The 24,262-nt window shown below is 31.9% G+C and overlaps 1 protein-coding gene across 2 annotated transcripts in view; it reads right to left on the bottom strand.

Moving 5' to 3' along the window:
• Positions 1–20,590, bottom strand: part of LOC126885993 ((11Z)-hexadec-11-enoyl-CoA conjugase-like) — a 42,593-nt gene extending 22,003 nt beyond the window's left edge. The window contains exons 1-2 of one of the 2 annotated variants that reach the window (XM_050652836.1): positions 20,496–20,590; positions 13,562–13,784 (exon numbers count right to left, since the gene is read on the bottom strand). In XM_050652836.1, coding sequence (XP_050508793.1) covers positions 13,562–13,778 — 217 coding nt within the window. In that variant the 5' untranslated portion in view covers positions 13,779–13,784; positions 20,496–20,590. Of the gene's footprint in view, positions 1–13,561; positions 13,791–20,495 lie in introns of both variants that reach the window. The other variant, XM_050652832.1, reaches the window with a different exon arrangement.
• Positions 20,591–24,262: the final 3,672 nt, after the last annotated feature.

The following is a 24,262-nucleotide window of genomic DNA, read 5'->3' as shown; positions in this document are numbered from 1 at the left end:
TCATTCCGGCTGTTAGCAGCATGCTTTTGGTTTTATTGGTGTCTTTTTTGATTAAATTCCATAGGTCATAACAGGTCTTATGCAAGTTTTATAAATTCTAACTTTGCTGTACATTCTCATATATGGGTTATTCCAGACCACATCTCTCAAACATCCGGACAACACAGCGGCCTTGTTAATTTGACCTTTTAGGTCCCTGACTGGGCCATGATAACTTGATAACTCTAAACCTAGATATTTGAACTGGTTTAGCGGTTCTATGGGTTTCCCCTCTACCACTAGTTTGAATCTAATTGGGTCTTTCGCAATGGTAATGCATTTTGTTTTCTGTGTGGATATGTTCATGTTGAGTCGTCGACATGCTTGATAGAATAAAAAATAATCATAAAATTTAAGAATTATTATTTTATTCAATTTATCTCCAAAAGTTAAAATGTATTACTTTCTTTCCATGAAATTTGCCGTTCGTTCTACCCGTGTACTCAGAATTTTTGTAAGGCTTATGATTCGTGAGTAAAAATTCCGTTTGTAGATACCAATTTTTTGAATATTTTTTATAATTAAAAAATTTCTTTTTTGTCAATCTAAGTAGAAAAGTTAAATTGTTGCACTTTTCGTACATAAAATTTGCCGCTCGTTATTTTCTTGTGCTCAGATTTTCTCTACGGCTTACGGATTGTGAGAAAAGTCCCGTTTGGAGGTATTTTCGCAAAATTAAAAAAGTCATATTTTGTCCAATTCAAATTTAAAAGTTAAATAGTTACACTTTTCTTTTATGCAATTTGCCAGTCGTTCTACCCGTGTGCTTAGAATGATTATAAGGCTTATGATTCGTCAGTAAAAATTCCGTTTGTAGATAGCAATTTTTTGAAAATTTCGTAAACTTAAAAAATTCATATTTTGTCCAATCTGACTCGAAAAGTTAAAGTGTTGCACTTTTCGTACACGAAATTTGCCGCTCGTTTTTTTCGTGTGCTCAAAATTTTTCTACTGCTTATGACTCGTAAAAAAAGAGATATTTTTGAAAAATTTCGCAAAATTATAAAATTCATATTTTGCCAATCTGACTCGAAAAGTTAAAATGTTGTACTTTTTGTACTTAAAATTTGCTGATGTTTTTTTTTCGTGTACTCAAAATTTTTCTACTACTTATGACTCGTGAAAAAAGAGATATTTTTGAAAAATTTCGAAAAATTAAAAAATTTATATTTATTTGTCGAATTTGAGTCCAAAGGTTAAACTGTTGCACTTTTCTGTTAGGAAATTTGCCGCTCGTTCTTTTTTTGTGCTGAAAATTTTTCTATGGCGTCGGTTCGCTATTTTGGAAACGGATTGCGATAGAGAAAGAAATTGGTACGGTATGGTCCTTTCCGAAATCCAGCTGGGAGTATACCTGCTTAATTTCGTATTTTTCACTTCATTATTATGAGAGTTACGTCGTCATGGGCAAACCCTCTTATGACGTACGTATATGAAATATAGATAATAACCTACTCCGATTCCAGTCGAATATACCTCCCAAATTTCATAAAAATCGGTCGAGTCGTTTCGGAGGAGTATGGTAACAAACACTGCGACCGGAGAATTTTATATATACAGAGTATTTGGTAAAGAATGGGCCACAGCTTATATGAGCTTAAAATGGGTCGATTTAAGCTAACTTACCTTAGTACCAAAGTTGATAATAACCGAAATATAGAGTGTCAAAGTTAAACTTTTATTTTATTTATTCTTGAATATTTCCTGACAGGCATGTGCTAACAATACGAAATTTGGTAAGCTGGGGCTATTTGGCACCAGAAATCTAAATTCGCTACCAAAAATTACGTATTACTCATAGGGCGCCACATACGTATTTCAGCGTTAATTTAATACGTTCAATTTTTTTTATTCCCCACTCTACATATTTTTGAATCAAAATTTTTATTCGCTTAATATTGTTACGTAAAAAAGATACTACATTCATATCGCTAAATTAACCGTTTTCGAAATAAACGAATTTTAATTCTGCGATGCACCATAATTTTTGCATAATTATACTTTATTTATACTTACTGCTATTATATTTCTGAATAAAAAATTTTATTCCCTTAATATTTTTACATAAAAAAGATATACTACATTCATCTCGCTAAACTTAACCATTTTGTTTTCAAAATATCATTGTACTTCCACCCGAAAAATAAACTTAAAACCATAATAATTGTGCAAGTTCTCATATTTATGTTATTGCATCGCAAATTCCATTAGAACAAATTTACAAATACATTTTTGGAATGTATTATGGCTTTAAGGTGATACAGTAGCGATCAACAGGTAGCCAAAACGCGTTCCAAGATTGCGGCTATAATTTTGAATATTTTTTCGAGATATTTGGCACACGTATTCGTAATATAATAAAGAATGGCGGTACAGAGCCCAATTTGAAAAATATATTAATATGTGGAAATTACTCTGTAATTAAATACAATATTAAAAAAACGAGCCTGTACCGCCATTAAGAAGAACAAAAAAATACACTTTCTTCAAATAAACTTTTTTATCCGATGCCTAGATTTTGTGTCATTTTGGAACTACTAATGAAATAAAAAATTTTAGTAATTCCAAAATGACACAAAATCTAGGCATCGGATAAAAAAGTTTATTTGAAGAATTTGTATTTTTTTGTTCTTATTAATAGCGGTACAGGCTCGTTTTTTTAATATTGTATTTAATTACAGAGTAATTTCCACATATTAATATATTTTTCAAATTGGGCTCTGTACCGCCATTCTTTATTATATTACGAATACGTGTGCCAAATATCTCGAAAAAATATTCAAAATTACAGCCGCAATCTTGGAGCGCGTTTTCGCTACCTGTTGATCGCTACTGTTTCTTCTTAAGTTTATTTTTCGGGTTTAACTACAATGATATTATGCAAACAAAATGGTTAAAACAAAATCAATGGGAAAATCCCAGTAGCTGGCCGTATACCATATTAAAAAAATCATACAGAAGTAAAAACTTCGTTTGTACAATGGTATAAAAAAGTTTTCTTAAAAAACATTAAAAGTCATCCAAAAGGATTTGCAAAACGTTTTCAATCTGGATCAGATCATCTTCAGTGCGTTCTGCGTAATATATTAAACTAGCAACTTTTTGAAAATAGTTACATCGAGAATTATGGTTTACATAATAATTGCATGATATTTATAGCGACTCCAAGTCGATGTTAGAAGATTAAATGTGTAAGGAGTGATCAAAGGGCAACATGGTTCCCTGCTCGATAAGAACTTGTGGTTCTTGCCAGTTCAATGGACACAGACCAACCAACCAAAATGGTTAAGTTTAGCGGTATGAATGTAGTATATCTTTTTTATGTAAAAATATTAAGAGAATAAAAATTTTTATTCAAAAAGTATGTAGAGTGGGGCATAAAAAAATTAACGTGTTAAATGAGCATTGAAAGACGTATGTGGCGCTCTCTGATTAATGCATAATTTTTGGTGGCGAATTTAAATTTCTCCTCCCAAAAAACCCCTTCTTCTCCTTCTTCAAATGCAAATCCACTAATGGATGTTGGCGATCACATTTTCCATTAACTCTCTGTTTCTTGCAATGTGTATCAGAAATTGTATGTCGTTAATCCCTGTCCATTGCCTTATGTTTCGGAGCCAGGACATTTTCTTGCGTCCTATTCATCTCCTGCCTTCAATTTTACCCTGGATTATAAGTTGAAGGAACTGGTATTTTTCGTTTCGCATGATGTAACCCAAATACGCCGTTTTTCTCTTCTTGATGTTTTCGAAAAGCTGACGTTCTTGGTTGATTCTATTAAGGATATCCACATTTGTGACTTTCGCTGTCCATGGTATCTTTAGGATACGGCGATAAAGCCACATTTCGAAGGCTTCTAATCTGTTTTTATCCCTCGTTTTGAGTGTCCAGCCCTCTATGCCATATAGCAGCACCGACCACACGTAGCATTTAGTAAACCTTAGTCTCAGTGTAAGGTCGAACTCTGAGCAGCTCAGTACCTTCCTGAATTTTACGAAAGCTTGTCGAGCTTGCTCAATGCGACATTTTACTTCTCTATCCGATGCCCAGTCTTCAAAAAGCCACGTTCCTAGGTATTTCAATTTGCACACTCTCTCAATGGACTTAGTATTCAGTGTTATGGTGGAGTTTTCAAATGCATCCAAGTTTCTGGAGATGATCATGAATTTGGTCTTTTTAGTATTAATCTCTAGTCCCATTCGCTTACTGTATTCTCCGATTATAGTGACAAGTTGTTGAAGATCTGCTATGTTGTCGCAAATTAAGACAGCATCATCAGCATATCGTATGTTGTTGATCAATACTCCATTCACGTTGATTCTCATCTCTGCATCTTCCAAAGACTCCTGAAATATGGCTTCCGAATAAATGTTAAATAAAAGAGGGGAAAGCACACATCCCTGCCGAACACCCCTTCTTATATGTATGGATTTGGATATAGAATTGTCTATTTTTAATTGTGCTGCCTGATACCAGTACAAGTTTTCAATGCATCTTATGTCTTTTTGGTCTATATCAAGCTTCTTGAGGGTCTGCACTAACTTGTGATGTTGGACACGATCAAACGCTTTCTCGTAGTCTAAAAAGCACAGGAATATGTCCTTCCTCTGATCGTAACAATTTTGAACCAACACCTGTGTTGCTACTATTGCTTCTCTTGTTCCCAAACATTGCCTAAACCCAAACTGAGAATCACTGATGTCCCATTCACATTTTTTGTATAATCTTTGATGTAGTATTTTAAAGAATATTTTTAAAGTGTGACTCATTAGGCTAATGAGTCTGTGATCCTCACATCTTTTTGCATTGGCTTTTTTGGGTAGGGGAATAAATGTAGGGAGCAACCACTGCTGAGGATAGCAACCAATTTTATAAATTAAATTAAATATTTTATGTAGTGCTGAAATTCCCCTTTCATCTAGTAGTTTGAGTATTTCTGAAGGGATTTCATCAGGTCCAGGTGCCTTATTGTTTTTTGAATATAATATTGCCTTTTCTATTTCCTCTTAAGTGATTGAAGGGCCAGTCAGCTGGTCGTCTGTATAAACTTCACTCATGGGTCTTTCGTCATGAAAGAGCTCCTGGATATAGTTTTCCCATATATGAATTTTCTCTTTTTCGCCTAGCACTACCTGGTTATCCTGATTAACTATAATAGTTGGTCTTCGTTTTCTGTATATTCCAGCAGTCTCCTTAAGCTTTTTATGTAAATTCCGATCGTCGTGTTGTCGTTGTAAATGTTCTAGATCGATACATTGTTGCTTAAGCCATTCATTTTTTGCTATTCTTATCTTTGCTTTTATTTGCCTGTTAATGTTTTTATACATATTGCTGCCATCTGGGTCATTCTTGTGTCGTCGTCGTCGTCAAAAAACCCCCACGTACCAAATTTCGTGTTGTTAGCTCATGCCTGTCAGGTATTTCGGTTATTATCAACTTTCGTACAAAGGTAAGTTAGCTTAAATCGACCTATTTTATGCTCAGAAATCTACGGTTAAGCTATGGCCAATTCTTTACCAAACACCCTGTATAGAAGTGCTACTTGTTTCCGTCCAAAAAACCTAACTCTGTCATTTTCGATACTTTAATCTATTCATAATAATTAGCATTGCGGTAAAAAGCCTAGACTGCCCAACCCATCAGACCTTGAATTCTTATCAGTGACAAAAACTTTATGATAAAGCTTTTGTTCCACTATTAGTAATTTTAAAAGATAATTTTAATAAATAGGTTTGAATTTAACAATTTTAAATTTTAAATGATTGTTTATAGGCGAGGCAACGAAGCATTAAACCAAGGAATTTTGTGCAGTAAGATGAATCGTCATGCAACTTTTGCATTCGATTCGATAGAGTGTCAGGCAATTTTGTGAACTAAATTGATCTTGGGCAAAAAATTTTGTGCATGGGAAAATGCATTTTCAATGTGCATCTCGAAGAGATGGAAAATGAAAAATTTAGAACTCAGGAAATATTGACGGAAATGAGTTCAATTTTTATACTTGGGGGTTTTGGAAGTCACTGAACACGAATTTCATGACGGCGATGGTCTCCGTGGTACCTGTGTCCAGGGTGGAACTCGTCGCCTGGGACGATCGAATAATTCGCGGGATGATCGAATAATTCGCGAAATGAAGATTGGATCGAAAAACTGTTTAGTTAATGGTTATACTGCCTTTTTAAATAGTTTTCATATTATATTTTTGGACTTATTAACAAAGAAGAGATGATTGTTGCATGCCAATATGAAAGCCCATCAAACTGTGACTAGTATGAGTGCCGCAAAATTACTGATAAAAAACCTATTAGCTCGAAGGCGTAGTGAACTGTGGATAACAACAATCAACCGGGACGATCTACGATCTCGCTTATTCAAAGCTAAAGAATTTTACACTGGTAAGTGTTTTAAAAATAGTTGATCAAATTTTGTTATGATATTTGAACATAGCCACTTTGCACGATGCAAGTGAAATTTATTAGTCGCTATACGGGCTCTGATTGGGTGTTGAAATGATCTGTCAATAATAAATAATTGTTCAATATGAAGGTAAACAAATGTATAATATATTAGTTTTATTGTTGTGAGGACTGAGTAATAGTATATTTATTATATAATTTTATTTTCAGAAAATACGTATTTAGTTAAAAAATTTTCCAACAATTAATGTTCAGAAATCATTTGTGGCATTTTTAATGTGTTTGTGTATGTTTTGTTCTTTTATTATTTTAATTTTTGGCACTGTTTTAATAAAAATATTTGAGAAGTAGTAAGTATAAATTAGTTTAATATTTAAATAAAATATAAATAAAAAGTATATTAATTTCGTTTATAATCATATAATCATATACTAGAAGTATAACTTCTTACGTGCGTACAAAGTACACACACATTCTTTTTCTAATTGTGGATAGATGGCGCTATAATCGGAAAAATGATTTATCCTGATACCATAAGTAAATTATAGAAACAAACGGTCTAATATCTCGAGAAATACACATCAAAATTAAAAACCAAAAAATACATGTTTAATAATTTTCAAGAACCTATCGAATAACATCAAACACGACCCTCTACTCCCCCTTGGAGGTGGGGTGGGGGGTTACTTTAAAATCAAATAGGAATCCCCGTGTTTTATTGCAGATTTGGATTCCTCATGAAAAAAACAAGTACCATTTATTTAAAACATTTTTTAGAATTGCTGATAGATGGCGCTAATAAACAGTGTTTTCCCGATTATAGCGCCATCTATCCATAATTCGAAAAAATGTCTTGAATAAAAGTTACTTATTATTACGTAGGAAATGCAAATCTGCAATAAAAAATGGGGGCTCTTATTTAAGATTTTAAAGTTACCCCCACCACAACTCCAGGGGTGGGGTGGAGAGTCGTGTTTTGATGTTATTCGATAGGTTCTGGCAAAAATATTAAAAAATTATTTTTTGGTTTTTTATTTGGAACCGTATTTCTCGAAATATTAGACCGTTTATATAATTTACCTATGGTATCACGATAAATTGTTTCTTCCGATTATAGCGCCATTTATCCATAATTTGAAAAAATGTCTCAAATAAAACTGGCTTATTTTTGCGTAAGCAATCCAAATCTGTAATAACTAATGGGAGTTTATATTTAAGATTTTAAAGTTACCCCCACTCCATCTCCAGGGGGTGGAGTGGGAGGTGGTATTTAGTGTCATTTGACAGATCTTTGAAAAATATGGAATACATATTTTTCGATCCAATATTAATTTCGAGAATTATTCGATCGTCCCAGGCGACGAGTTCCACCCTGGGCACCAGGTACCTCGGAGACCATCGCCGTAGTGAAATTCGTGTTCAGTGAGCTCCAAAACCCCCATGTATAAAAATTGAACTTATTTCCGTCAATAATTCCTGAGTTCTAAATTTTTCATTTTTCATCTCTTTGAGATGCACTTTGAAAATGCATTTTTTTATGCATAAAAATTTTTGCCGGAGATCAATTTAGTTCAAAAAAATCGCCTGACACTCTCTCGAATCGAATGCAAAAAGTTGCATGACGATTCAACTTACTGCACAAAATTCCTAGGTTTTGGGCTTTTTAGTGCTTCGTTGCTTTGGCTATTAACACTGTTCAGTTAATATGAATTCTTTTAGTCCAGGAAATGAAGCTGAAAAAATGGCAAAACCTCGCAATTTTTTCGTCCAGCATCGATTTGTACAAAAATTTGGAATCAGGCTCATTTCACCCTCTAGTTCATTTTCTATATTGAGCCGTTGTACGCTTTTGTTTTTTAAGGGTGAAAACCACCCCTAATTGTAAAAAATTATGAAATACCATTTTAAACTTTAATATTGTCAACATTTGCTTCTTATTAGTTACATAATGATTGTTCTGTGCTTTAAGATTTAGTATCACAATATTTCAACCCTTAGAATAACCCTTGTTGGAGCTATATATGAAAAGTTTACTTATCATAAAAGAATAATTTCGGCTTGCATCAATTTACATAAAAATTTGGGGTTAGGATCATCTTACCCTGTACTTCATATTCTATATCATGCTCAAGGGCGTTGATTATTCTTAGGGGTGTAAACTACCCTTATTGTCAAAAATTATATAAAAACATTGTAAACTTTAATATAGGTAAAATTCGGTTTTGACTGGTTAAATAATGATTGTTTTATGCTTTAGGACTTAGGATATAATATCATAATCTTTCAACCCTTAAAAACCACCCTTAATAACATTGCACTTTTTATAAGTAGACAATTTAATAGATCTATACAGAAAAAAAAGTAGAATTAAAGAATTACAAAAACATTTATCTACACAAAAATACGAATTTACAAATATATAAAAATACAGATACAAATAGTTTTTTAGTCATCCAGTATAAGAACCGGCTCTGTGGTATTATATAGGTACATTAAAAATGCTCTATAAGGGGACTATTCGAAAACAAAAATTAGTTTTATAAACATAGCTCCTTCATTTTTGGCGATAAAAAGTTTTTTCAATAATAGTTTTGTAGAATTTTGAAAGGGTAATAAGACTGTGTAAATTAAATTCCGTAAGATCCCTTAATTTTTTATTGAGGTGGGTTTAAAAGGCTCGAATAAGGGGATGTTTGCTCGTAAATATATGTTTTAAACAGCTATATCTCGTAAACTGTTCACTGTAATAGAAATCTATGCACAGAAAAATGTTAGCCATTAAAAAAGCTACAATTTAGTACAGTGGAACCTCGATAACTCGGATTAATCGGGACCGCGGCCGATCCGGGTTATCGAAAATCCGGGTTAGCCGGAAAATATAGTAAAAATTAATAAATAACCTCCATTACAATTACAAAAACATGAAACACATATGCACAGTACACATCTAAATTACGTATAGTTGTATAGAGTGTAGAGTTTTGTTCATTTCTTGGTAAAAAACTCAGTCATACTGTAGAGATGTACCGACACCATAATATGGTAGGTCTGGATCCTGCGTACAAAAAAAAATTGATAAATAGCAAGCTGAAAATTTGTTATTAGCTTAAGGGTGTCTAGTCGGACAAACATTAATATATGGGAACACTGGAACAGGGGAAGTTTTAACTGTGGAACAGGTTAAAAATTTGGAACGGTCAGACCACGAAAACGGCACATGTATTTTTTCCGACAGAACAGACTTAAACTCTCCGAACAGAGATTAAACTCTCATGCAAAAATCAGACTGCTATTTATCACCAAATTGGCGTTTTAATGAGTGGAATATGTAGAATATGTCAAATGACAGGAATTATGACAGGTGATAAATAGCAGTCTGATTTTTGCATGAGAGTTTAATCTCTGTTCGGAGAGTTTATGTCTGTTCTGTCGGACAAAACAAATGTGCCATTTTCGTGTTCTGACCGTTCCAAATTTTTGACCTGTTCCACAATTAAAACTGCCCCTGTTCCAGTGTTCTCATATATCAAAGTTTATCCGACTAGACACCCTTAAGCTATTAATAAATTTTTAGCTTGCTATTAATCAACTTTTTTTTCATACGCGGGATCCAGACCTATGGTAGCATAATATCATATTATGATGCTGCAATAAATTTATTTTAAAGATTCGTCTTTATCAATCCTACCTAATGTTTCTAGGTTCTTTTCCATTGTCACTGCAACATTTTTACGTTTTGTTATCATTACGTAGACAAAGCAAACACAATCTGAAGCACGATTACATTACAGAACGGAAGTGATTAATAGGCTGTACTACACACAATACAAGAATTTTTAAATAGTCACGTCTTTTTTAAACAGACAGGTGTCTGTTCTTTCTGATAAGCTGAGACGGTCGCTCTGGCTGCCGTCGTGTGCATGAATCATTTTTACTATTGTACTTATGTGTTCAAATTACACAAATACACATTATCTCTGAAATATTATTTGGCCTACATACATTTTTATTTGATAAAATTGTTAAATTGTTTATTTGTTAAATTTTTGTCTGATGAAAATCGGTCCGGGTTAGCCGGACTTCCGGGTTATCGGGGGCCGACTTATCGGGGTTCCACTGTAATTATCATTTTCTTCGTATCTCCAGTTTTTTCGGAGATATTTTGCAGAAAATGATAAAAAATACAAAATTGAAAAAAATCAAGTTTTCTTTAAACTCCAATTTTTCTAAAAGGCCTTTTAAATAGGTCAAACTTCTTGGGTGTATTGATAATGTATATATAAAAGGAATTACAGAAAGGTGAAGACCAATTTTCAGTTACAAGGGTAGTTAGGGGGTCGTTTTCACTGTTTTTTCGTAGAGAAAAACAGGTACCGATTTTTTTTTATCATAAGTTGCTCAATTTTTTTGCTAAAAACTTTTTGTTATTATTTTTTGAAAGATCTTATTGTATGCTTGAAAAAACATCATGTAAGTTTTCCTGAAAAAATGCAGTTTTTCCGTTATTTGGCTTTGATTATTTCAAATTATGCATTTGACGAAAAAAGCTAAATTTTAACATGCCGTATCTCGGTTTGTATTGGTCGTAAAAATATTATAGGAAAACAGTTTCGTTTGTGTTACTAAAAGATACAATTTTGGTATTTACAGTTTTTTTGATTAAATGCATATTTTTCGAGATATTCTCAAAAAACCCTCTAAAAAAGTCGATTTTTCCGTCGAAAAACTGTTACTTTCAACCACGAATAACTCGAAAAATATTAGTTCTGCGAAGAAAATGTAAAAAACATTGTTTTCTTAAAATTATTTTTACATCGATTAATATGGTTAAAATGTAATAAAAAATTCCCACCCCCGAGATGGGGTGACAACTACCCCCAAGGTTTTAGCGTACAGCAGCATGATATAGAAAATGATCCTTGGACTATTTCCTACCTTCTGTGAAAATTTCAAGTAAATCCATGCTGGACGAAAAAATTGCGAGCCAAAAGGCTTAATTTGCTCGGCTAATAATATTTACACTTACACTATAGAAAAAAATCTAATAAGCTATAAGCTAGAATCAAACAAATTAAAAATCATTAGCCGATCCAGAAATTTAACTTGGGAGGGAAAATTTGTCTTAGGGAAACTTCCAATAAAACACCAACCAAAAGACATTAAAAAGGTAAACCCAAACTACATAAAAGACATAAATAATAACTGATTATGCATTAAGTCCCTTATATTATTTTTCCTAACTAGCGTGTTTCAGGCTCATGGGTTGAATTTGTCTGTGAAACAACAGAAGAATAGAATGGAACAATTACATAAGCCGAATGACAACAAATAGAGTAAGAACGGCGAGAGACGGTTCCCCAATAGGGCTTTTCATCGATTGTCATTTGTTTCGAGCTTCTGTCATGTGTCACATAATATTAATATATCTACGTCATACGTCTTTGGTTTGTATCATGGGTATATATCAATAACGTACGACGTAGATATATTAATATTATGTGACACATGACAGAAGCTCGAAACAAATGACTGTGAATGAAAAGCCCTATAGGAAGTAGATCAGTGAATCAGTGGCGGCTCGTGGCTTTAGAGACAGGGTCGGCAAGAATTTTTTTGTTTCCTCAGATAGGTATTCCTAATTAAAAGACTTCAGTCCTCATAGGAGATTTTTGTTTTTTTGTTCTTTTTACAACTTGAAAAGAAAATAATAATATCAAAGACGACGTAAAACTACTAATTTCATAATTTCATCCCGCGCGCACTGGCAAGGTATTGTACCTTCGGAGATCGCTGGGAAAATTTCCACTCAAAATAACAAAATTCAGTTTGGCAACACTGTGTGAATGTTGATAGTAACATATCCTTTTTAAGATAAACACAACTGTAGTTTAGTCCAAACAAATTAATATATTTTTTTTGCCAACAAAAATGAGATTTTTCAACCAAATAATGTTTCAAATATGATGTGCAAAATAATTTTTAAATGGGTTCTGCTAATGGGCTTGCTCTTTTCGTCATTAAAGTAAAAAAAACTTTAAAAAAAACTTAAAAGTTTCACTCATTAATAAAATGCGCATATTCATTGATAAAATGCGCATATTCCACCGATCTTCGCTTCGGCTTTACCTACATACATAGCTATTTTACGTACCTTGCTGCTCTGCTGCCGTCTGCTGATCATCACCGATCGGCAGATTGAAATTTGGCGGACTTGCCATTCAAGTGAATACGGGTGAAATGTATAATTGGTTGCCTATCGACTATTTCGTAGATTATTGTCATGTAAATCGTCAATCTGGGGTCGGCTTGCCGAAACGGATCTTATAATAAGAATTCACACAATCCCAAACGAATGCATGGCTGCTGGGATCATTTGAAAATTGTCTTTTTACGTGCATGGATCACTTCACACTCGGATTGGTCGAATTATTTTTAAAACCATGAATAAAATTTAGTCCGTATTATCTCACAAATATTTTTGTTTAGTTCACAGAAACCAATATCATCAACTCTGATTAAATTAAATATTAAAAAAAATTCTATAATGTATATATAAATGTGTGGGTCGGCAGTGCCGACCCTGACGAGCAGCCACTGAGTGAAATGGAAGTGAAACATTTGAGAAAAATGTGCGGGGAAACAAAATGGGGCAGGATAGGGCATAAGCATATCAGTAAAATGATAAAGCAAAAACCTATTACTGGGTACATGAAACGGAATCAAATGTTCGGACATATGAATGAAACCAGAAATAATTACAATGAAACTACTAGAATTAATTCTAGAATTAATTTTGCTTAATACTAGAATTAAAGAGGGAAAAGGAGAACAGGCGAAGAAGAACAACCAGACGTAAATTGCTAGATAAGATCGAAGAAATAGGCAGGAATAAAGAAAAAAGAAAGGTATTAAAGAATTAAAGACGATGCCCAAAAATAGAAATGCATGGAAAAATTGGTAAAGGAAGAAGCGGAATCCCAATTGGACGCAACGCGGCCTGAGAGGGCAAAAGCATATGAGAAGAAAAAAAAGAAGATGAAGAAGAAGAAGAAAAATGGGTTGACTACTGATTAATTCAGATAAAATTAGTAAAGAAACGAACTTACTAAACAGGAGAGTTTGCCACATGGATTGTAAAGTAACAATTTTCCAAATACCATAAACTGCTAGTGTGTGGTAAAATATAACTTTAAATATGTTTAACCAAACTAGGTCTTGCTTGACTCGTCCTTTTCCATCTGAATAAATTGCTTTTGGATGTTCTCGTAGGAACTGCCTTGGTAGAGGTGTTGTTTGCACAGAATCATCGGGTAAAGGAGCCATCTCAAACTGAAACTAATAAAAAATAAGTTAGGTATACTAATAATACCGGGTATCCACTTATATTTTCCCCTACTTTAACTGCCTATAAGTTCTAAACGGTTTAAGATAGTAAAATGCGGTTTTCGCTGAAATGTTTTATTTTAATGAGAGTTTTGTCTGAATGTATTGAATTTTTTATATCACTTTCAAATACGAAAAAAAAAGTGGCGGATTTTGGGAACAAACGTTGTTGACTTTTTTTTTAATGGAACACCCAGTATATTTTTTGTAAGTTCAAAGAAAGGTCATTCACCTATCCAGCGATATAAAGCTTTTCAAAATCGGTTGCCAAATTACTGAGTAATTAATTTTTAAAATTAGCGGTGCAACGTGGATATCACATAACTAAATAACGTAACTAAGCAAAATGATATTGTTATGTGATTTCCACATTGCATCTCTCATTTTAAAAATTATTTACTCAGTAATTTGACAACCAATTTTAAAAAAATTTATATCGCTAGATAGGTAAATGACCGTTTTTTCAAGCTACAAAAAATATACTGGGCGTTTCAATAAAAAAGTCAATAACGTTTTTTTTTTCAAAAATCCGCCATTTTTTATTTAAAAGCAATATAAAAAAATGGTCATTTACCTAAAAACTTGAAAAAACGGTAATTTACCTATCCAACGATATCATTTTTTTTTTAAAATCAGTTGTTAAATGACTGAGAAATTAATTTTTAAAATGAGAGATGCAATATGTGATATCCACGTTGCACCTCTCATTTTAAAAATTAATTACTCAGTGATTTGACAACCGATTTTGAAAAACTTTATATCGATGGATAGGTGAATGACCTTTATTTAATAAAAAAAATATACTGGGTGTTCCATTAAAAAAAAAGTTAACAACGTTTTTTTCAAAAATCCGCCATTTTTTATCTAAAAGCGATATAAAAAATGGTCATTTATGACTGATCAATTAATTTTTAAAATGAGAGATGCAATGTGGAAATCACATAACATAGTATCAATTTGCTTAATTATGTTATTTAGGTATGTGATATCCACGTTGCACCTCTCATTTTAAAAATTAATTACTCAGTGATTTGACAACCGATTTTGAAAAACTTTATATCGCTGGATAGGTGAATGATCTTTCTTTAAATTAAAAAAATATACTGGGTGTTCCATTAAAAAAAGTCAACAACGTTTTACAACAAATAAAAAGGATACAATAAAAGGCAATAAAGAACTGAATGTTGGTCAAAAAGAAAGAAGCTGAAAGTATGTGGTAGTAATGAAAATGCTTAGATGGAAGAGAAGAACATCAGTAAAACTTTAGATGGGATATGTTTATGTTGTCATTAATTTTATTGGATCAGATGAAAAGGCGATGCTGAATATCAAATCCAAATCGGAGAATTGCCGAGTGTAAGTTCCTGGAAATAATAATACAGAGAAGACCAAATCATAGCTGATCAAGAGAATGTCTGTGAAAGCGATTATTATTGGTATGAGCCAACAGCAAACTTTTTCAGAAATATAAATGGGAAAGTTGACTGCATATTTATTATAGAGACGTATTATAGAGACTGCAAAGTGAATGATTATGACGATACTAAGAAAACTAAATACAAAAATAGACTACCTACCTATTCTTAAACTAAATATTTATACTAAATTCTTATTTGCTGTGAGCCGGTGAGTAGAAGGGATTTGACAGTTTTTGGCAGTTTTGTGCATAGAATTTGAACAATTTTATAAGAAAAGTACAAGTTTCAAACCGCTAGAGAGCGCTACGGACGAAACTCACAGCCAATAAAAACAGAGGTAACCTCTAAATTACACATAAACTTCTTTTTTTTCTCAATGGACTCTTGCGTAAGCAGTCATCCAATCGCACGAATTTATATATTAAATATTAAAATTATAAGGAATAAAATAAAAAACATAATTACTTTTACTATTAATTCTGTGTATTCGTTCTAGTCCAGAAAGCCACTGCGCATCTGCTAGGAAAAATATTCGAATTCGGATTTTTTGCACAATCTTACTCAAAAAGAACTCTTTTTAACAAATTTGCATGTTGCCACGACCAAAAGGTGGTCGAAAATTTTTTAAACGTTTTTTTTTTTGTTTTTTTTTCCTAAACTTATTTTTTTTGCATGGAAAAAAGTTTTTTTAGGTTTTTTGGATCATTCCAAACAGAAAAGGTCTTTAGTGACTTTTCTCTAAAAATGATAGTTTTTGACATATAAGCGATTAAAAATTGAAAAATTGCGAAATCGGACATTTTTAACCCTGGAAAACTATGTCAAAAACTGAAAATTTTAATGTTGCCAAGGTAGGTAGATATTCTTTAAACATCGATTGATGAAATCCCGAAGAGTTTTTTGCAATACAATATTCAAAACACCTTTGTTTTTTAATTGCTAATCAAGCGTGCGCGACACTATTTTCCACCGACAGTATGGTGCAAATGAAAGGAATAAATTCGTTATTTCGTAAACCGGCGACTTTAAGGAAAAATCCCGAAATAGGTCGATTTTTATTTTTAAGTTATAATATTGTGGCATATATGGTATACTAGTGACGTCATCCGTCTGGGCGTGATGACGTAATCGATGATTTTTTTAAATGAGAATAGGGGTCGTGTGGTAGCTCATCTGAAAGGTTCTTCAATTCTCTATTCAGTAATGTAAACATTTACATAATTATTTATACAGTCACTAAAGTCACTAAAAAAAGTCACTAAAGACCTTTTCTGTTTGGAATGATCCAGAAAACCTAAAAAAACTTTTTTCCATGCAAAAAAAAATAATTTTAAGAAAAAAACAAAAAAAAACGTTTAAAAAATTTTTGACCATCTTTTGGTCCTGGCAACATGCAAATTTGTTAAAAGGAGTCCTTTATGAGTAAGATTGTGCAAAATATCCGAATTAGAATATTTTTCCTAGCGGATGCGCAGTGGCTTTCTGGACTATTCAGTAATCAGGTTACAATAATATTTCAGTTCATAATTTTTGTTCTTTTAGATAAATATCTATTTTTCTCGATTTGTATATTTCACATACACCAATTTTATTGGAAAAGTACAAGTTTCAAACCGCGAGAGAGCGCTACCGTCGAAACTCAAAGCCAATACCAACCGGTCTAACTGTCCAATACTAAACGGTGACTAAACTTTACCAGAGTTTGTTAGCTCTATGTGTTTTTACCCTTGTATCACATTGTCCCCGATTATGGACATCCTGTTCCGTCCAATGACTACTTGTCATGCCATCTAACTGCTTTTAAACGAAATATTTAATTTGTTGAAATATAGGTTTCTATAGTTACAACGGGTGTGAACATCCCCAATTCATTTGAGTGTCTGTCGGTATTCGCTCCATGTGTGACCTGGTGGGGGTACATGAAACTATGCCAGCGCGAGTATCGGCTGAATATGACAATTTTGGCGATTCTTTTGTAATGTCAGTGTTATTGGTCGTAAAAAATTTTTTATCAAAAATAGTAAACAAATGTTTCGTTTTGGCTAATAAATAGCCAAAAAAAGTAAGTGTAGTTTTAAAAAAATCTCCAATAATGGCATATATATTGAAGAAAAGATTTAAACTAGAAGGAATAAACTCAAAAGAGAGATTTACACCAAATAATGTCACTATAAAAATCACCAGATTTATCTTCGTTTTTGGTTGACCATGTCAGCCTTCGACGGTGTAATCCAGTCATCAGTATCGGAATAACTTATAAGACTAATAAAAATTCGCTAACTAAAGAGTTCTAAAAACAACAGTTTTTCTATATAAATGCAGACTAAAAATCAATAAAGAAATAACATAGAAAACACAAACAATCGCCGATATAATTAATTGTGCTAAGAAATTTAAAAGTCAATAGTGTCAAAATTTCATAAATTTCATAATTTAGTGCAGTAAACTAGCCTGCGCTTGGAATAATATACAGCGGGGCCAATTTTAATTACTCCTTCTAGCTTAAAAAGCGAAGATATGTAGATTTTTTGGGGTTGAAAAAATAAATTGTGATGAATTTTTAGAAACCCAGTTCATAATACTACATCCATTTCATACATAAATTGGACAAGCATCGTTAAAAAATTAATTACTAATAATTTGCAATTTCACAATATGTAATTATCATACATTTAACTTCAAATTATTGTGGTGGCCAAAAATACGAATAAATGTGAACATATGGTAATGAGTGTATCGCATGGTATTGCTAAATAGAAAAATTTGTTAAAAAACTATAGTCCGTTCTTTAACGGTAAAATATTGCAAAACCTCTAAATTTCAAAGAACAGCTTGGATTGACATGAAATTTGGCATACACATAGCTAACAAGTCAAAGAAAAAAAGTGATATTGTGCCGATATGTGCTTTTGCCCTGGGGGTGGTTTTCACCCCCTCTTGGGGGTGAAAAAATATTCTTCCAAAGTAAGTCAGGAAATGTATAAACTGGCTAATTTTAAGTAACTTTTGTTCTATAGAGTTTTTTCATTAAGTCAATACTTTCCGAGTTATTTGGCAGTGAATATTTTCATTTTTTCAACAAAATAACTACGCTTTTAGACGGTTTTTCGCAAATAACTCAAATAGTAAGTATTTTGTCGAAAAAGCATTTTTAACAAAAATATAGCCTGGAAATTTTTTTAAAAAATGGTGTGTATATCACGTCTCTATACCTAGTAGAAGCAGAGTTATAGCTAATGAAAAATATGTTCATATTCGTCAAATTCCAAATGGAATATTTTAACGTGAAATAACCAAAAATGAAGCACATTTCGGGGAAAACTCATTACAACTTATTTAAAGTGTTTAAAAAAAGCTTCATTTTTGTTTTATAAAAAAAATTTCTAGAATCAAAAGTAAACAAGTTATGCTCAAAATAAAGTTAGTCCCTTTTGTTTTGGTAAAAAAATCGAGAAAATCACCCCCCTAATTATTATCTTAAATGAACTTAATCGTTACGACTTCACAAGTTTCTTGACTCGTGTATGTATTGTTTATATGATCTGTAAGTTTCATCGGTTCAAAGTCCTTATTATTGAAAGGGCTGTAGTTAAAAGGGGTTGAACGAGTCACTGATCACGAATGTATGCAAATTTAGAAACACCAAATCTTAATAAATTTTTGTCTAACAGAAAAACAAAAAAATACATGATATTCAAAATAGCAATGCTGACTTTTTTGTTTTTCGAGATTTTTGGTATCTTTAACAATTTTTAAGTTATTTTGAAAAAAACATATTTTTCAAAATTAAAATTTTTAAAAATTTTAATCTGAAACTAAATTTTTTCAAAAATAAGCACTTTGAATCGATGAAACTTACAGATCATATAAACACAAGATAAGTAAAATAATTTGTGGAGCGGTAACGATTAATTTTATTTAAGTTGCTAATTAGGGGGTGGTCTTCCCGATTTTTTTTTTGCCAAAACAAAAGGAACCAACTTTATTTTGAGCGTAACTTGCTTAAATTTAATGCTAGAAACTTTTTGTAAAAACAGAAATAAAATTTTTTAAACACTTTAAACAAGTTATTATGGGTTTTCTCCAAAAAGTGCTTAAATTTTTGGATATTTCACGTCGAAATATTCTATTTGAAATTTGGTGAATATGAATCTATTTTTCATTGGCTATAACTCTGGTTCTAGAAGATCCAGAGACCTAACACTTACACCATTCTTTTTACTTTTTTATAGGCTATATTTTTACTAGGAAGATTTTTTTCGACAAAATACTTACTTTTTGAGTTATTTGCGAAAAACCGTCTAAAAATAAGGTTATTTTCTTGAAAAATGAACATATTCACTCGGAAATAACTCGAAAAGTGTTGACTTATCGAAAAAGCTTTATAGAACAAAAGTTATTTAAAATTAGTCAGTTTACCCATTTTCGGACATATTTTGGACATATATTTTTTCACCCACAAGAGGGGGTGAAAGTCACCCCCAGGGCAAAAGCACACATCGGCACAATATCACTTTTTTTCTTTGACATGTAAGCTATACGTATGCCAAATTTCATGTCGATCCAAGGTCCAAGCGGTTCTTAAATTTTAGAGTAAAAACCGTGAAAGAATGTACTACTATTGTTAATAGCCGTTTTGTTTAAATTTCGCTACCACTGATTTTCTAAAAATTGCATTGTACGCGTTTGTGGACGTTGTCAACCAGAGGAAATTAATTTTTAGGTAAATATAACAAATCACGAATGACTTGCGACAAATGCAATGTTCGTATCTGTGTAAGTAACGAAAAAAATTGTTTTGTAAGATACCATACATTACTTATTGAATAAAACACTTTAGATTTCGTTTTTTGTGGTATTTAAAAAAATATCTAATATTTTTACCACATTGGCTCACGACGTCCTCAACTGTGGACATCTTGTAGTGACCAAACTGTGCATATTAAAAATGTAAAATTAATATTAAACATTTGCAAAACGTCATTGTCGCTATGTTGCTAAGGGTTAAGCTGATGGCATTGTTCAATTTTCCAGGAGCTAGGAAAAAATTTATCACAGTAGCAGTTTACGGAGAAAGTAGAACAAAACCATCTAAAACTACGCGTTTTAACACAAAATTCTGTATTTTTCTATGTACTTGTATTAAAAACATATATTCATATACATATATTCTTGACGAAGCTGTAGTAAATATACAACTAACATACCAACAGTAGTCTAGAGAAATTTTAAGGCTTACCCTCAGTATGATCCACTACTTTCCGCGCTTATTAGATTATACGCAATTCAAGATGGCAATTGAGAAAACGAAAAATTTGTTGGGTGTAAATGTGAATCTATTACCAAATATATTTATACTCATTAAAACTGCCGTAGTCCAGTCAAACGGTGTAAAAAAATTATGGTAGGTATATAGTTTTGTATTATCTGGAATAGTTTTGATATTTAAAATTATTGAAGGTCTTTTGTTATCAAATTAAATAAATCTATAATATCAAAAATCCATAAGAGTCACATAATTTAGATATGCTTAAAATTTGTAGTTAGTTCTGTAGATCCAGAAAATGTTGAGTATACGATACTATAAAAGACGTACAGATAAACATTCATTTATATTTCTTCTTTTTAGCCTTGTATCGTCCAATGTTGGACATAAGCCTCTCCCAACTAATTATATCGACTCTATCCTGAGCAACATATTGGCTGGTGTATGTGAAAAGGGACATAAGTCAAAAAAGTATAATTTTGGGAAAATGGGTTTTTGTGATTTTTGTGACGTAAATGCAATACAATATTATTTTTCAGTAAAATGTGTATTATCTTCTGTGTATGACTTAATTATGTCGCATGAATACATTTTTTGTAGTAAATATGGAGTATATTGAATATTAAAAAAAAATAGAACATAATATACCTCTTTTCACAAATTTTTTTTATTAAAACCTAGGTACAAACAAAACATATCTAATCTAAAAACGTCTAAGCAATAATAAATTACTAGTAATAATTATTATTTCTAGTAATTTATTATTGTTAATTACCCTCTGTTAGTTTTCCTCGTTGTTAGATGTAGGGATGGCGCTTGTTGACAAAACACCGGTTTTCGGTTATACCGGTTTTTTTTACCTACGGTTTAACCTGGCGGTTATAACCGGTCAAATTTACCGGTTATTCCAAAAACCGGTGTTCGGTTCTTTTAGTCATAGCCAATATCCAATAGGTTACATTGCGTTTTAGTTTGCGACACTTCATTCGAATCCATATCAGTATAGAAATCAGTTATCAGTGTTGTGAAATTGGTTTCAGTCAGCTTAAAATTTCTCATTTAGGCGCGGGGGTGAAAAATTTTTCCATTTTTTTCTCTAAATTCAGTATTTTTTCCGCTTATCCGGTTTTTCACCGGTTATTATTTTATAAAGACAAAACTGGTTATAACCGGGACAAAAAAACAACCGGAAAAACCGATTATTGCAGAGGAAAAAACCGGTTTTAGGTTAAAACCGGTAGGTTTTTCCCATCCCTAGTCAGATGCATCTGGAAAAATATCCCATACACTATCTATAGTAGGCAAATTTTTGTAGAAGTCATGAAAGGTTTGATTTATAAAGGGTGTCCCCGAAAATAGTGCGTTCCTTAAAGGTATAGGTAGAAGGCACAATGTAAAGCAAAAAAGTCATAACATTTTTTTCTAAATTGATCCGTTTGACCAAAAAACGATAATACATTTTGATATGCAAATTGAAGTCTGACAACAACGCGCAACTCAAAAATCTACACCGACAGAACAATTTCTTTTCTCCTAAAACACCGATTTCTTTGAGCAATATTTCTTAAAAGTTAACATATCCTATTAACTTAAACATACCGGTTCACATATGAAGAAACGAGTTTTTTAAACACAACTCAATAATTTCTTACAGATAATTTCTTCAATTCTAAGAAATGCATTAATGGTTACATTTAATTTTCTTATCCTAAAGTTTTTATTTCTTAAATTGAAAACTACAAATATTTTGTAGTATAAGGAATATAATGTTAAGTTAATCCATATTTATATTTGTGAACAAGAAATTTTCTTGCAGCCAAATAAATATTTTAAAGCACAAGAAATAATTCTTCAGAAATACCCTCTGTAGTAACTGTGGTTATAAAATAAAAACTTTGTCATTAATGCCGAAATGTTACTTGCAAAGAGATTTTCTTCCACAAAAGAATTGCGCAGATTAACTATTTATGATTTAGTCCTCAGTGTTTGTCAAGATGGCGTGATATGTTCATGTTCATATAGATGGATTTTTGATTTATTGGTGTTCTTTAAAAATTAACGGATATTTTGAAGGTACGTACTGTTATGATCTGCTTCTTATTAATTTTATATGAATTATTATTTATTTGATTAATTATTTAATTGTCGCAAATCATACATAAAAAAATGAATAAAAAATCTCAGGGTGCCTTTTTATACTCTTAAAAAAATGTCTAAATAATCTTACGTTATACTTATCTTCTCTCGTGGGTTCAGTATCTCTTAGTTGATCCTAATCGGGGTAAAATAGGGAAAAGAAATAAAGCCAAATGTAAAATAAACATACAGAATGGTCTTTTATTTATCAAAATCGATACTCTAAAATCTATCAAATCTAAAACCTGTGGACACAGATGTCCGAATGAAATTTTTATCACTTAAATTTATTATAGTTAAAAAAAAACAATTTATCGGTTTGTTCCCGATGACTTTGGTAAAACAAACTAAACAAAACAAATTTATCTATTCGCCAGATTAGCTATACTTCCTATTTACTTTAAGAAATATTGGAATTTTAATTCATATGCTTTTTACTCAAAATTTTAGTTTCCGAACTTAAAAATATCTTTCACATAAGTTGACTGACCTTTTTCTTCACTCACTCTGATGTCTTCTCGTGACCCAAAAACAGCTCTCCCTCGTTGACTATGTTAAAGGCTACTCATCAAAGCCCTCTCCGTTCTCCAGCTTCAAAACTATCAGCATACCAGCACCAATTTTCCAACAAGCCGGGCCTCTTTTGACACGTACTCGATTCAAACAAAACTCCAAAAATTTTCTGCTCTCCTTCTCACAATAATACAGAATCAAAGAGGTATTTCGTCTCAATTTGATCTGTCTCTCGTTCCACTTTTCAACACTATTCTCCACTATCAAACAGCCACTGGTACTTGCTAACTATCTATCCACGAAAACGTCGAACTGCTCTTCAGCGATGCCAAAAACATAATGACTTCTTTTTCAAACTCTCTCAATCATTCAAACCACTTTTCCTCTTCCAAACTTGCCAAGAATCAGGAACAATCTTTTCCATTCGACAAACAAACAGTCATTTTCAAAATTATTCCGACCATCCTTATTTACTTTCGGGGAAACTCTACAACATTTACTCGGGTTGAAACAAATATTAAAATTCCAAACTTTCTTTTAAACCACCTATTCTAGAAAGTGATAATTACATCTACCTGTGGATTCTATAGTTCTCGTAATAAACAATCTATTTCCATTTTAAATCTAAATACATCGTCCTTTTCACTTTAATTATTCACAAAAGTCTTTAATGGTTCATCGGAAAGCTCAGTAAAAGAGAAATCCACTTACATCCAAACTAAATTTTAATAAATATTTACAGCTCAATATACAGGGTGTATCAAATTTATGTGCCCGCGTTATTTAAAAAAAAATTTAATTTAAATTTCATTTTGCTTTTGATTGATAAATTGAAAACACAATAGTACATATATAGGTATTAAATAAAAGTAAATTGAGTAATTTAAGATGTAATAATAATATTGTTGCGTATCCGAATGGTTAAAAAAAGAAACATAATAGTATCTTTATATGTTTTTTAGGTATAATGATTGACGACTCTGAAATAAAGGAGCTTATTATTCTAACTGGGAAATATGCCACAATTTAAAGCTGGGACAGAATGATATAATATACAGCTTCAGAACAATATTAAGAAAGGAGTTATTAAC

Source organism: Diabrotica virgifera, chromosome 1, assembly GCF_917563875.1.
Source record: "Diabrotica virgifera virgifera chromosome 1, PGI_DIABVI_V3a".
Lineage (NCBI taxonomy): Eukaryota > Metazoa > Arthropoda > Insecta > Coleoptera > Chrysomelidae > Diabrotica > Diabrotica virgifera.
This window is presented reverse-complemented; position numbering and strand designations above follow the sequence as displayed.